This window comes from Camponotus vicinus, unplaced genomic scaffold (genome assembly GCF_025532165.1).
Source record: "Camponotus vicinus isolate PSW18456_S1 unplaced genomic scaffold, iyCamVici1.0 SCAF_2, whole genome shotgun sequence".
NCBI classification, from domain to species: domain Eukaryota; kingdom Metazoa; phylum Arthropoda; class Insecta; order Hymenoptera; family Formicidae; genus Camponotus; species Camponotus vicinus.
Window position 1 is genome coordinate 22,781,625 of NW_028141956.1, and position 14,129 is coordinate 22,795,753.

The window sequence follows — 14,129 nt, forward strand, 5'->3', positions numbered from 1 at the left end:
GTAGAAAATAATGAGAGGAATCAATTGGTGTAAAGAAAACACATAGTTGTTTTTAAGAAAAAATATGGAATTGTTAATTGCAAATTCCATATTTTTTCTTAAAAACAACTATGTGTTTTCTTTACACCAATTGATTCCTCTCATTATTTTCTACATAAAAGTATTATGGTAAGATAATCGAAAAATGAATATTTTACAAGATATTTTACGGTTTATGTAAAATTAAGAAATTATTTCAAGCCTCATAACTCAAAAAGTACTTAACGAAAAGGTACTTAATTATAGTGTTTTGGAAAGCTCTCGAGATAAGCTACAAGAGTGTGCAAAAATATATAGGGTGTTCCATTTAAAAAAATTGAAGTGACCTTCACGTGACCTTCAAATGACTCTTCAAGGTCAAACCAATGGTACCATCTTATGGCCCCTTTGAAACCAAACAACTTTTGCCTGAAACATTTTTTTCTAAAATGCACCGTTTGTGAGATATTTAGGGGTTTCCACACTTTTGACAAACCCTGTATAACATTGTTACATATAATACAATTAAAGAATAACGAATTAACTCAACCAAGTCCTTGAAAATGCCTAATTTCATCGACTTTTCGCTTTGCTGGAATGCGACTTTTAATTTTCTGAAAATGGTCGACCTTAAGTCGACTCATAGTTGATAATTAAAGTCGACAATAAACCGTACCAGAAATAGTTGACTGAACGTCGACTTAAAAAGACGACTTCAAGTTGACTAAAAAATGTTGACTATCAGTCGGCAAATAGCCCTTCGTGCTGTGTGGAACTCTACGGGATGGAATTAATTTATCTCATAAATTTCTTGATAACTATCGTAAAATATGAATTTTTCTTCATAAAAATTAAAAAAAAATGAAGTACGATTTTCTTTCGCGGAATAATGATGTATTAAAGTATCCATATATTTTTATTCAACAACCGACAACATTAACATTACACGATGCCCACCACAAGAAGGTTGCTTATCGGATTTGGCGTATGTGTGTATGTGGGCGTGCGTGTGTGTGAGTGCGTGCATGCGCGTGTGCGTGCGTGCGTGTGTGTGTGTGTATACACACACGCATACACACATGCATAAACGCACGCAGACGCACACATGACAGAGAGACCTAGTTAATCAAATCTGCTCTAATACAGATTTTACTAAGTGCCTGCTACAAATTATTGTCAGCAGAAAGACTGCAGATTGAATGCAAAATCTATTATCAGATAATAAAATTAGCAGAAATGTAACAAAATCTGCTGACATAATTTTATAATAGGACACTAGCAGAAACCGAGCAGGATTGGCACAGAATTATCATAGCAAATTGGCAGCAGAAATCAAGCAAAATCTGCGCGATGCAATTTGCTGATAGAAATCGAGCAGAATTTCGCACACAATATCTGATAGTAGATTGAAGAAGCAGAACTTCGCTTACTGCTATGTAATGTACTTTCTTGTAATCTAATTTCTGTTAGAAATATATATAAAGTCACGATTATTAATAAAAGATCAAAAATATAGTAATTATCACTTTAATTTCTGATATCTGATACAAGCAGATAAGATTCAGAATATTAAACTGATTGGAGTCAATATGATAAATGGAAAATTATTCATTTACTGTCAATTTGAAGCATAAAGCAAGAATTTAATTCTAAATAAATTATATCTCAAGTTTTATAAGTTAAATTTAATTACTTTTACCATTTACTTTATTATTAATTTAATTTAATTAAACTAGTCCTTCGCTATGTAAGATTTAACCTATGATATAATTACGATATAACATATATGTTACATTATATGTCATATTATTAGGAGTATAACTAAGTTCCCGCCGCTCATAATTAGATGGCTCTAGCTGCAAATGTAGTGAAGTTAGGCATTTGTAGATAAAATTGAGTGTGCAAAGATTCATTTTTTGTGAAAGAGATATTTTTTGAATTGATTCAAAATGAAACGAGATAAGTTGTTTTTTCGACATGTACTTCTTCACTACTTTGATTTAAATAAAACTGTAGCTGAAACTCATTAATTGATTTCTGAAACAGTCACGGCTGACCGCTATCAACAACAATTATACCGATTGAATGATGAATTGATGTGAAAAAGGCCAGTGATCGACGTAAAGTGATTCTTTTGCATAACAACGCGCGACCTCATGTTGCAAGAATCGTAAAAGAAACACTATTGGAGCTTGAATGCGAAATTCTCCCGCACCAGCCTATTCTCCAGATTTGGCCCCATCGGATTATTACCTTTTCCGATCAATGCAACACGCGCTCGCCGATACACACTTCTCCAATTACGAAGAAGTCCAAAAATGCGTCGATCAATGGATTGCTTCAAAAAACAAGTCATTCTATCGTCGCGTAATCCAACTTTTACAAAAAAGATGGGAAAAAGTCATAAAAACAATGGATTATATTTTGATTAATATATTAATTTATTTTCTTATTGAAATAAATGCATTTTTCAAATAAGAAAACGGCGGGAACTTAGTTATACACCTAATAGAAGAAAATTGTAATTAACCGATAACTCGCCGATACTCTTATTTGCAACACCTGTAATAATCAATTTTATTGCATTTATATAACTTTAATCTAAGTAAGCGCAAATTTTGTTCAATTTCTGCTATAAATTTGCCATCAGATTGCGTGCGCAGATTCTGCTCGGTTTCTGCCAACAATTTGTTGTCAAGTTATGTTTTACAGACTCTGTCGCCAGAACACAAGCTCAATGCGAATACAGATGGCTATGGCTCTGCTGTGGGATTCTGATCGAATCTGCTGCCAATCTGGTGACACTTTGCTGAGAAGTTTGGAATCACTAAATATTCCGGGAGTGCTTTATTTCTACCGTGACATACACGCACGCGCACACACGCACACGCATGCACATACACATATACGCCAAATCCGATTAGCAACTTCCTCGGTGAGCACCGGGTAATGCAAATGTTGTCTATTGTTGAACAAAAATATACATTTTTAAATGTAAATGGACATTTTAACGCCACTACTTCGCGAAGAAAAGTCGTACTAACTTCATTTCTTTTAATTGATAAAGAAAAGTTCATATTTACGATAGTTATCAAAAAATATACGAGAATAAATTGATTCCATTCCGAAGAATGCATAAAGCTATGTAACTTTTTGGATACAAAACACATCTTTACTTTTGAAAAGATGGTGAAAGAGGGAAAGATAAATTAAAAATCTAGCCAACTTTTTAAAGTAGAGGCTTTATTCTAGAAAAAAAAGTTATTGAAATACGATAATTTTTGGCACAGCTTTGCGTATTAGGACCTGTGCGAAATTTTGATATGAAGTTACCCATGCGATGATTTTGTTGAGCAGTATATTATAATTCTCTCAAATTTTCGAACTGTTATCTTACCATGTTTCCAACGAACTGAAATTTTTCTTACCGTCCAATTTCCCCTGCCATTGATTAAAAAATTGTCCGGAATTTGGCCAGATTTACTTCTATAACGACCAGGAATGCGTTCTAACGATAATTCATGCATCCAGTCGCTAATAATAATCACATGTTCCAGACGATCCTGATCGTACGATCCGTAATGAGGATTTAATTGTGGCGGATCGCGTACGATAAGAGATCCGTACTGTCCATCTATCATATGCACCGATATATGTGAATGATAGAAATGTGTACCTGAATTTTTTACCATAAATTGATACCTAGAAAAAAAATTTCAAAAATAATACTAAAGAATATTTAAAAAAAAGCCTAAGAAAGGAGATGAAATTTTGTAATTTTAATTTACAATTTAAATTTTGTTCAGAATTAACACTGCAGGATGTTTCCGGTAATGTGTAACAAAGAAAAATCATAAATAGATTTCGTTAAACTGAACTAAAAAATCTTATATTATTTTGCAAAAAATCACGAGATTTTAAAATTTCGAGATATTAATTTAAAAAGATCGACCAATGCGCGTAACTAGAAGCGCGCGGCGAGAAAGGTACCGTCCCACTGTAACTTGATACTAGGCGCGCGGGGAAGCGGCGGGTGGAACGCTTTCTAAAACATGATAGCGGCGCGCAGCACTCCAGCGTTACGTTGATGAATAAGCTCCGCCCACCGCTTTGGCCGTTCTCCTGATTATTATTATTTAAAGGTAATTATTTACTTATACGGACCACCTCCCGATTTCAATAATTCTCATATATGTTATCAAAATCATCACTCTAAGTAATGTTGTGAAGGTTTTAGTCAGCGGTCATTGTTTATTAAAAAGATATAAACAGAAGAAGTTTCATAAGTTCATTAATACATTTATCGAAAGAAAAGTCAATTGTTGCATAATTTCACATAGATTTGTAACTTTCTATGCAAAGTGAAGTGTATTCCGCATCACAAACACAGGTTGGGTTAGGTTATATCTTCTGAAAGTAAAGCCCCCGCAGGAAGGCGGAATATACTGTACCTATGCATGTACTTCCTAAGATGAAGCAAAATTTACTCTTAACCTCTTGCCCTACGATTTAAGTTCCGACGGCGCGTGCCACAATCAACAGCAAGGTCGGTCACGCGTCGAGCCATTTAACGGTTCGGCCGAGCGCTCGAAATTGTGCCAATCGCACACATTTCTTCCAATATTTTTAAGAAAATATATTTGAACGTGCGAAAGCACGTGGCGAAAGCAATATGGCCAAGAATAACATGTAACTGAGACAGAAAGACATTAACGACAATTAACCAATAGCCTGATCCGTATTGTTTACATTTGGCCCGATCTACAAACCACGAGCCTGACACGTGTTGTTTACGTTTGGCTCGATCAACGTACCACGATCCTCACCCGTGGTTCTTATGTTTGGCCCGATTTTCTTACCACGAGTCTTACATGATATTGTAGGCAAAGGGGTTAATAGAGCCCGTGTAGAAAATTATTAGGGCTAGTACATGAAACTATTGGCCCTGATAAGGATAATGTAGAGATGCCATAGAAAAGGACATCCTATCATCATCAATATAAGGCCTTATTAAATATTACTAAGGACATATAATTAAAAAAACTAATAATTATCCGATGTTTAATTTACAGTTTAATTTAAGGTTTTATTAAATTATTTTATTAATTAATTTTGGAACTCAGGCTTTAATAAAAATAACTAAGAAGGCCCTTGTAAGGATTTTTTAACTGTGCCGTATTTTTAAAATGAAGAATTCATGTAGTACCAATTTATAAAAAACTCAAAAGAAGTTAATAATATTGCACTAATAATAACATTAATAAACAAAGAATTTCTATTAAAAATATCTTATTTATTTCATACTTTTCATTATACAAAATAAAAAAATTTTTAGATACATAGATATACATATACATTATCGCCGCTAGGTGGCGAAAGGGAGAAAGCCTAACGCGAAAGTAGAATCCATCTAAGACAGTATATAAAGCGGCACAGGTCTCGCGAGTCACGGTTTATCGGTCAAAAAGCGCATTAGCTCGAAGACTGTTATAGCCGCATCTCTTCTATTTTTTGCGAGAGAAGCCCTAGAGCTCCGAAAATTAACCGCAGACGGTTAATTTTTCTTTATGATGAATTCTCATGTATCGTAGAAGACAGAATAAATATCCATGCAGAAATGAATATCAATTGCGGACAGTATAAAATTTTCTTATGAGGTTCTGATAGTGTTTCCATATAGGGTCCTGATAATATTTCCCTATCAGGCCCTAAAGCGCCATTTGTTACAAGCCATGTAGGGTCCAAGCGTTCTATACCTAGTAGGGCCCAGTTAATTTTAAGGCATATTAATCAGGTCCTTTTTAAAACCTTATTACTTTTTCTACGGGAGGTCAAGATTAAGTGAATTTTGTTTCATCTTGGAAAGTACATGCGTGGACAGTGTGTTCCGCCCCCTTGTGGGAGGCTCGACTTTCAGAAGATATAACCTAACCCAACCCGTGTTTGGAGTGGGACCCGTTTGACCACGTTAAAATTGACCACGTTGATATTGACCACAGTCCCGATTGACCACAGTCCCAATTGACCACAATCCCGATTGACCACGATGATATTGACCACCGTGATATTGACCACCGTGATATTGACCACCGTGATATTGACCACCGTGATATTGACCACCGTGATATTGACCACGGTGATATTGACCACATATGTACACACACACACACACACACACGCGGGGGGTGCCTTCTGCCCCCCCTCCCGCAACCACCTCGCTGGTAGGTAAGGTGGACAATCGCAACGTGGTCAATATCACCGTGGTCAATATCACGGTGTTCAATATCACGGTGGTCAATCGGGACTGTGGTCAATCGGGACTGTGGTCAATCGCACCGTGGTTAATATCAACATGGTCAATATCAACGTGATCAATATCATCGTGGTCAATATTAACGTGGTCAAATAAGGCGCTCCCCGTGTTTGTGATGTGGGATACACTTCACTTTGCATAGAAAGTTACAAATGTAACATTTTTCGCGCACAAATAATTTAATAACTCATCACATTTTGTTGTTAAAGCGAGAAACTCGTAAAACTTCATGTTAACTGTACAACAATCTGTCTTGTACTAACTCACCTTTTCTTAAATATTTTCAAAGAAATCATAAGTCATAAGAAATCATAAGAAATATCAAAAACATAGAAGCCTATCATTGTTCCACTATCTGATTTCAATTTGAGAAAGGTAAACAATATCAAACGACAACATAGTTTATATACGGTGTCATAAAATTACATATTATTCATTAGACATTTTTTGTTTATAACTTTTTAATAAACAATAACCGCCGACTAAAACCTTCACAACATTACTCAGAGTGATGATCTTGATAACATATGTGAGAATTATTGAAATCGGGAAGTGGTCCGTATAAATAAACAATTACCCAATTTTTTATATCTCAACATTTTCGCTACAATAAAAACTTATGAAAGAAAATCCTAAGATCTCGGGTAACTTTCTTGTGAGCATGGCACAAATATTTTATGTGTATTTTAGACTGATTTACTATCAGACGATAAGCATTTTGGGAATCTATTATTACAAAAAATAAACATACATACATGTACACACACCGGCAGGAATGATGCCCCAGTATGTATGTGTGGACGGTCGACGTCATACGCACACACGCGAAGCGCGCACGTACGCGAGCCAAGAATTTATTCATTAAATTTTACCTTTTCATATAATTTAATTATTATTTAATTTAATAGAAATGAATGCCGACCTTTAGTGCACGTGATTAAGCCGCATTTCTTAAAGAAAGAAAAGAAAAGTACGCATATCGATACTAGAGCGCAAGAGACACGTATAGAAATAGCGCGGTGTCCCGCGCGGTATATAGCTGTCTCGCTCGCACTCTCTCGTTCGAGCGTCGAGCGAGAGAGACGGCTATCGGACACCTCTAACTCGGTATCACGTCTTATAGTGCTTTCTTTCTCGCTCTTGTGCCGTGCGCGAAGGACGCAACATCGGAATGCCCCCCACTACTCTATCCCCACTTTTTCTCTCGCTGCCCGGCCCGCGTATATGCGCGCTTCGCTTGTGTGAGTGTGACGTCAGTGAGTGTCACACAAGCATATTGGGACACCATTCCTGTCAGTGTGTGTACATATACTTATAGCAGAGAAAGTTTAAAGACATTAATTATATCATAGGAATGTCAAAGGGACAGAATCCTTTTGTCTCTATTGTACAGAGAACTTTCACACTCACACACACGCGCGCGCGCGCGCACGCACGCACGCACGCACGCACGCACGCACACAAAATCATAAATTATCAAAAATTTGCATATTCATGTATGGTACATTACACAATGTTTTTGAAATTATGATTTTTAAATTACAATTACAGTTTTACAATTAGTTATGATTTATCATGAATATTATGAATAATAGCAACATATAAATTTTATGAGATGTTAACGTTAAAATCATATACATATCAAATTGTCCAATCTGTCACATGAAATGCATTGTATACAAGTAACATATAGTAAAAATATACAAAACAACTTGACAGTAAAAAATAATACATAATAAAATATAACAGCATCATAAAATAAATAATAAATAAATAAACAATTTAATAATGAAATAATTCATAATTTATATTGATTTGTACATCTTAATGTACGAAAAAATTTTATTTGTACATGACAACTTTTATAACAATTTCATATAATTTTGACAATTTGAGGCGCATCACATGTGTTCGAGATAAATATCTCATAAGATTTATTATTATTATTATTATTATTATCATTATCATTATTATTATTATTATTATTACTACTTTTACTATTTTATTATTATTATTATTATTTATAATTCGAAGGATTAATTATAATTGTAAGCCAAAGCTTAAGTATCAAAATACTAATAACATTCTATACAAAATTTTTTCAATATTGGTAAAAGAACTAATACCTGAAAATATTTTTGTACTATACTTGTATGGTACATTGTTTTTGAATACGCGGACTTTGAACAATTTGATTGACCAGATTTTAATTAATTTTAAACATTTATCACTTATTATTATAGCCTTAACCTCAATATTTTATATTTTTATTATAATTTTCGTTTCGAAATGACCTTAGAGAAGTCTATAAACGAATATCATGTGATTAATCCCTTAAATTATATAAAATAAAAAGAAGAATATTTAAAATTAATATTACAAAATTAATATTGAATTATATTTATTATATACCTGAAGGTATTAGATGACAAAATTGGACATTGCGTTACAAATGGTACACCATCAAAATATTGATACCCATTTTGAAATATTCCATGCCAATGTATACTCGCTTCAAGACCTTCAGCATCGTTTTGTACGTCAATGATAAGATAATCATTTTTGCAAACCTTGATAAACATATTTATATATATTTATGTAAATTATAATTAATATACAGGGTGTCAGGAAATTTTTCGCAGTCCCGAAGTGTGAAAGAGATGGGGGGGGAGATTAGAGAGGGGAGGAGCGATGAGTGTGTAGGCGCGCGGCGAAGGCTCTTCCCCTCCCCAATCACCGCTTCGCCGCGCGCCGCCGTTATGTTATAGTGAGACCGCCTTCACCGCCACGCACTTCTAGCCACGCGCATTGGCCGATCTTCTTTAATTAATTTTTCGTTAATTATTGCAAATATCGAAAAACAGTAGAAGACCTTCCTTCTTAATTTGAGCCAATCTACCTTCATACTTCGGGACTGCGAAAAATTTCCTGACACCTTGTATATACATTCGTATATTTTAATATTTCTCTAATTTCTTAATATTCATAGTGATTATTGAAAAAGTATATAATTTAATATGGGATTTGAAAACATAAATGTTTTCTTAATAATCTAATAATAAAATATTAATAATAAAATTTTAATTATGAATACAATGTATAAATATACAAAATATGTTTAATGAGAATCTCATGTTTGGAATACATAAAATGATATGAGAGAAATAATTTTGTGATCGAATGCGGAACGATCTCGATCTCGAAAACGTTCAAGAAACGTTAATAATAACACAAGTTGACAAATGTGCTACTTTCTCATATAATATTAATAAAAATACAAAAATGTACATGTACAATATAATATTAAAAGGATACCAAAAAGATATCCAAGATAAAATTGTCTGGATTTAACTATATTAAAATTTTTATTTTAATTCTTTATAGGAATTCAATTAATTGTTAAATAAAGAATAAAGTATTGCTATATGATTGTATATAATAATATTTGTGCAATGTTACATTATCAATTATTTTTTTCAATGAGTATTTCTTATTGTATAGAACTTTTTAATCTTATTTTAAATTATTAAGATCAGTGTTGTAATAATAAACAACTTTAGAATATATGAAAATCTGTCTTTTTATATAAAAAAAAGAGTTAAAGATTATTATTGATAAATTATTAATATGCAATTACTAATAATTTGTTATTAAATATTATTATTAAGTATTATAATTAAATATTAATATGCAATTTTCTTCTTATAAATTCACTTAACAACGAATTTTATATAAACAATTTTGGGGATCAAAATAAAAATATCAGATGTGTTTTTAATATTTATCATGATATTTATCATGACATTTAAAAGTTATTGAACAAAATACTTTAAAACTTTTAACTTTTTAATCTTTTTAACATTTATTTATATAACTCTTTAATTAGATGTATTGTAATTGTCCGTCATAAGTCAATATTATCGCAACAAGTGTGATTGGTTAAATTAGGTACATCATGTTTAAAAAAAAGAAAATATTTTGAAAAAAGTATTTAAGGAATATTAGATCAACAAAAAATAAATATCTAATTAAGATGTTGAAGTTAGCACTACATCATTCTTATTCGATTTTAACATTAAAAATATTAAATTATAATAAAGGTACTTTTGAAAAATATTGTTATATATATATATATATATATATATATATATATATATATATATATATATATATATAAGAGATATTTAAATACAAAACATATCTAAGATATGATGATTAATATTATTAAAGTTTTTATAAAAATGTTATGTTATACATACAATGTATATATTATATATTATGTAAATACTACGTTTAAATTTGTTGCATACCTGGATACTTGGACTTGGAATCATACGATTAATGGAAAATATTGTTTTTTCAAATCCATCACCTTTAACACACTCGCATGATGAAGTAATTCCTGAATTATTTAGTGGTTGTTCACAAAAGTCACATGCACTGAAATAAATTTAAAAAATAAACATTTTTATAATCTTACTTACTGTTAATTATATAATTTTTAAATATTATTTTAAAGCTAAGAAATATATATGCAGAATGTCTCATTTTAACTTAGGTATAATAATTCATAAACAAAAAAATGTTTCAAATAAAAGTTGTATGATTTGGAGGCGGAAAAAAAATAAGGATATTAGTTTAATCTTGAATATAGGTACTAAAGTTAACCTAAGTTTTATAAATAAATAACTACCTTAATTTATCTATATAATCGATTCTTCACAATATTCCGCGTAAAAAGTTATAAAGATAAGATAATAAAAAATTAAATACGAGATATTTTATGAGATACTTTATATTTTAAGTTGACATATAATTTTACATAAATTAAAAAATGTAAAATATTTATTTTTCGATTATCTTACCTTAATATTTTTATACATAGAATAATGAGAGAAATCAATTTGTGTTAAAGAAAACAAAACACATGATCTTAAGAAAAAATATGTATCTGCTCATTGCAAATTCATATTTTTTTAGCCTTCTACAAGGCTAAACTAATATCATTATCTTTTTCCTCCTCCAAGTTCTACAAATTTTATTGGAAACATTTTTTTAAATGCATTGTTTTCGAGATATTACGGTATGTAAGTAAGTTAAAATTGGACAGTCTGTATAATTATAGCATATACAGTATGTTTGATAAAGATTGAACCAACGTTCGTGAGGAGCGCAGTACATAAGAACAGAAAAGTCCTTTATCATTTTACTAGTTTTACAATAATTATTGAAATATTAATTAAAAAATTGGCACGCGTTGGCATGCCTAAATTATGGAATATGTTTTCTTGTGACGAGTGTCACATGGCAACGAAAAGTTTGTTCGTGCATTCTACGACTCTTATCTTTTCGTAACTTGTGCAATATACGCTGTTGACACGCTTAAAGCACATCCAGTAGTCATAGCAAGAAATGTGCGCTCATTTGCTGATCACTTTTATTTAATATTTCATTAATTATTACAAAAATTGCATAATGGTAAAGGATTTTTTGTTCAATTTACTGCGCTTACTCACTCACAATCGTTGGTTCATTATTAAACACCTTGTATAACAATAAATATATTTTATTTATCGTTTTCTACATTCATAAGCAAGGCTTCGAAAATTATTCTTCTTTTCATTAGTTTTACCCAGACATTAACTAACAGATAGAAAATAGCAATATCTGTTTCCTATTTATATAATTTTTTGTGTCGATAAAATAAATATTGTATTATACTTTTTAAATATAGAATATAAATATAATTGATAAAAAATAATTATATAATTGGTTAAAAAGAGTATGGTCTCTGTGTGCTAAATCCATATATACATATATTAATACATTAAATATATAAATAAAAATAGATATTTCGGCACATTAGGTTTGATCATTATTATTACAATTACACGCAAAATTAAAAGTATGCACGCAATAATAAATATTATATTTTGCAGTCGAAAGGCAAACAATAATATGAACTTATATCTAATACATTATGTATAAATGTCATGTAAATTAAAAAAAGATGTTGGTATTAATTGATTACTCGATTGAATAAAAGTTGATATAATCCTGATCGTCTTAAAAGTATTTTTCGATTCGTATAAACTACGTTTCTCTCTAGTAATATGTCATTTTTATATCAAGAATGGTAAAAACTAGTTGAAATATTGTTTGCATTTTAGTAAAGAATTGAGTCAAATAAGATATATGTTTTTAGTTATATATTTGATGTTTTTATATTAATATATGAATTTAACATAAAGATCTATATGACATAAAGATCTACATGACTCTTCTCATTGTAATTGTTTTTTAATATTCCAATAATGAAAAGACAGATTTAGAAGAAATTATTTATTTTTAACTTCATTAAATATAATTAACTTATTACAAAAATTACTTAATCTAATATATTTAAATTACTAAGATATTATATGGTAAATATAATGAAAATATAATAAATAAAACGTATTTTTGTAAGCGAATTAAAAAGATAATCAAAAATTAAATTTTATTTAATTTGTATAATTCTTGTTTAGAAGATTTATTAAATATAATATTAGATTTTTTCTCTGAATTATTTATTTGTATACAAAATTAAATTATATACATAAATATACACACATATACACACATACATACCGATTATTCGAAGAATAATATTCAAGAACAAAGTGATAATAACAAGTTTTTGGTCGCTCTCCGTCTTTGCATTCACGTGCACATTCTTCTGGAGTTGATATTTCTGCAGTAGATTTCTGTGACGAACTCCAGAAAGAGGATGCTATTTAATATAATAATAGATTTTTTAAATGTTGCATAATATTACGAGTTCAAATTAAGTTAATTTATTGAAAATATATTTTTCATATTTTTAAAATGATTATTTTAATATAACATCTCTAATATCACATAATTTGACGAGAATTGATTTGTATGTAATGAACCATGATTTTGTCAGAAAAGAAAATTTTTAATTATATTTTTGTAAAAATAGAATTATTAATTGATTTTATCGATTATTTTATCGATATATTATTAATTGATTAATTAATTTTATCGATTATTCCATAAAAAAATTGTTAAAATAAATTTATTATATAAAATGAATAATTTATTTTATATTTTTCCTTACTTTTATACTTAGAATAATGAAAAAGAGATTAATATGATTTATATGAAAAAGTGATAAAATTCTAGTCCAAAGAAATATATTAATTTAACATGAATAACTTTATGAATTGCAAACACCATTATATTAATGTGAAGTATAATTTTGTACTTATTGTTTATTAGAAAAAGTAGCGAGAAGAATTTATTTCTTGCAAATGTAATTTTAAAAATAAAGTTTAAATCTTAAACGATTACCTTCACAAAACTGAATATTAATATTTATCAAAAATATCAATATAATTACTGGTGTAGATAGTGACATAATAGAATAAAACCAAAAAAATCGCATGTTTACGTTGCAATACCAATGCTTTCTGAACACAGTTTTAATGTGCACTTCCTTTTTCAATTTCACAGTACAACTAATATCACTTCTAGAAGACTATTTTTACGTAAACGTACACTTATCAATTCTACTGCTAACTTGTAAGTTTATCACTTAAACTTTTTATTCACAGGAGTAATATTTTTATCTTAGCTTGTTGATTATTTATCGAATTTTAATACAAAGTGCATTATTAACATAAACTTTTCATTTAAGATACATTATTAAAATGAGATAACTAAACATACATACATGTATACACATATATGTATAATGTATGTACATATATATATATATATATGGATGGATATA

General features: G+C 30.1%; 1 protein-coding gene across 1 annotated transcript in view; it reads right to left on the reverse strand.

Moving 5' to 3' along the window:
• LOC145966745 (multicopper oxidase 3) overlaps positions 1-13,895 on the reverse strand; it is a 50,282-nt gene extending 36,387 nt beyond the window's left edge. Inside the window, exons 1-5 of the mRNA XM_083091071.1 lie at positions 13,688-13,895; positions 12,962-13,103; positions 10,642-10,771; positions 8,744-8,901; positions 3,447-3,720 (exon numbers count right to left, since the gene is read on the reverse strand). Of these exons, the coding sequence (XP_082947197.1) occupies positions 3,447-3,720; positions 8,744-8,901; positions 10,642-10,771; positions 12,962-13,103; positions 13,688-13,781 (798 nt within the window). The 5' untranslated portion in view covers positions 13,782-13,895. The remainder of the gene's footprint in view (positions 1-3,446; positions 3,721-8,743; positions 8,902-10,641; positions 10,772-12,961; positions 13,104-13,687) is intronic.
• Positions 13,896-14,129: the final 234 nt, after the last annotated feature.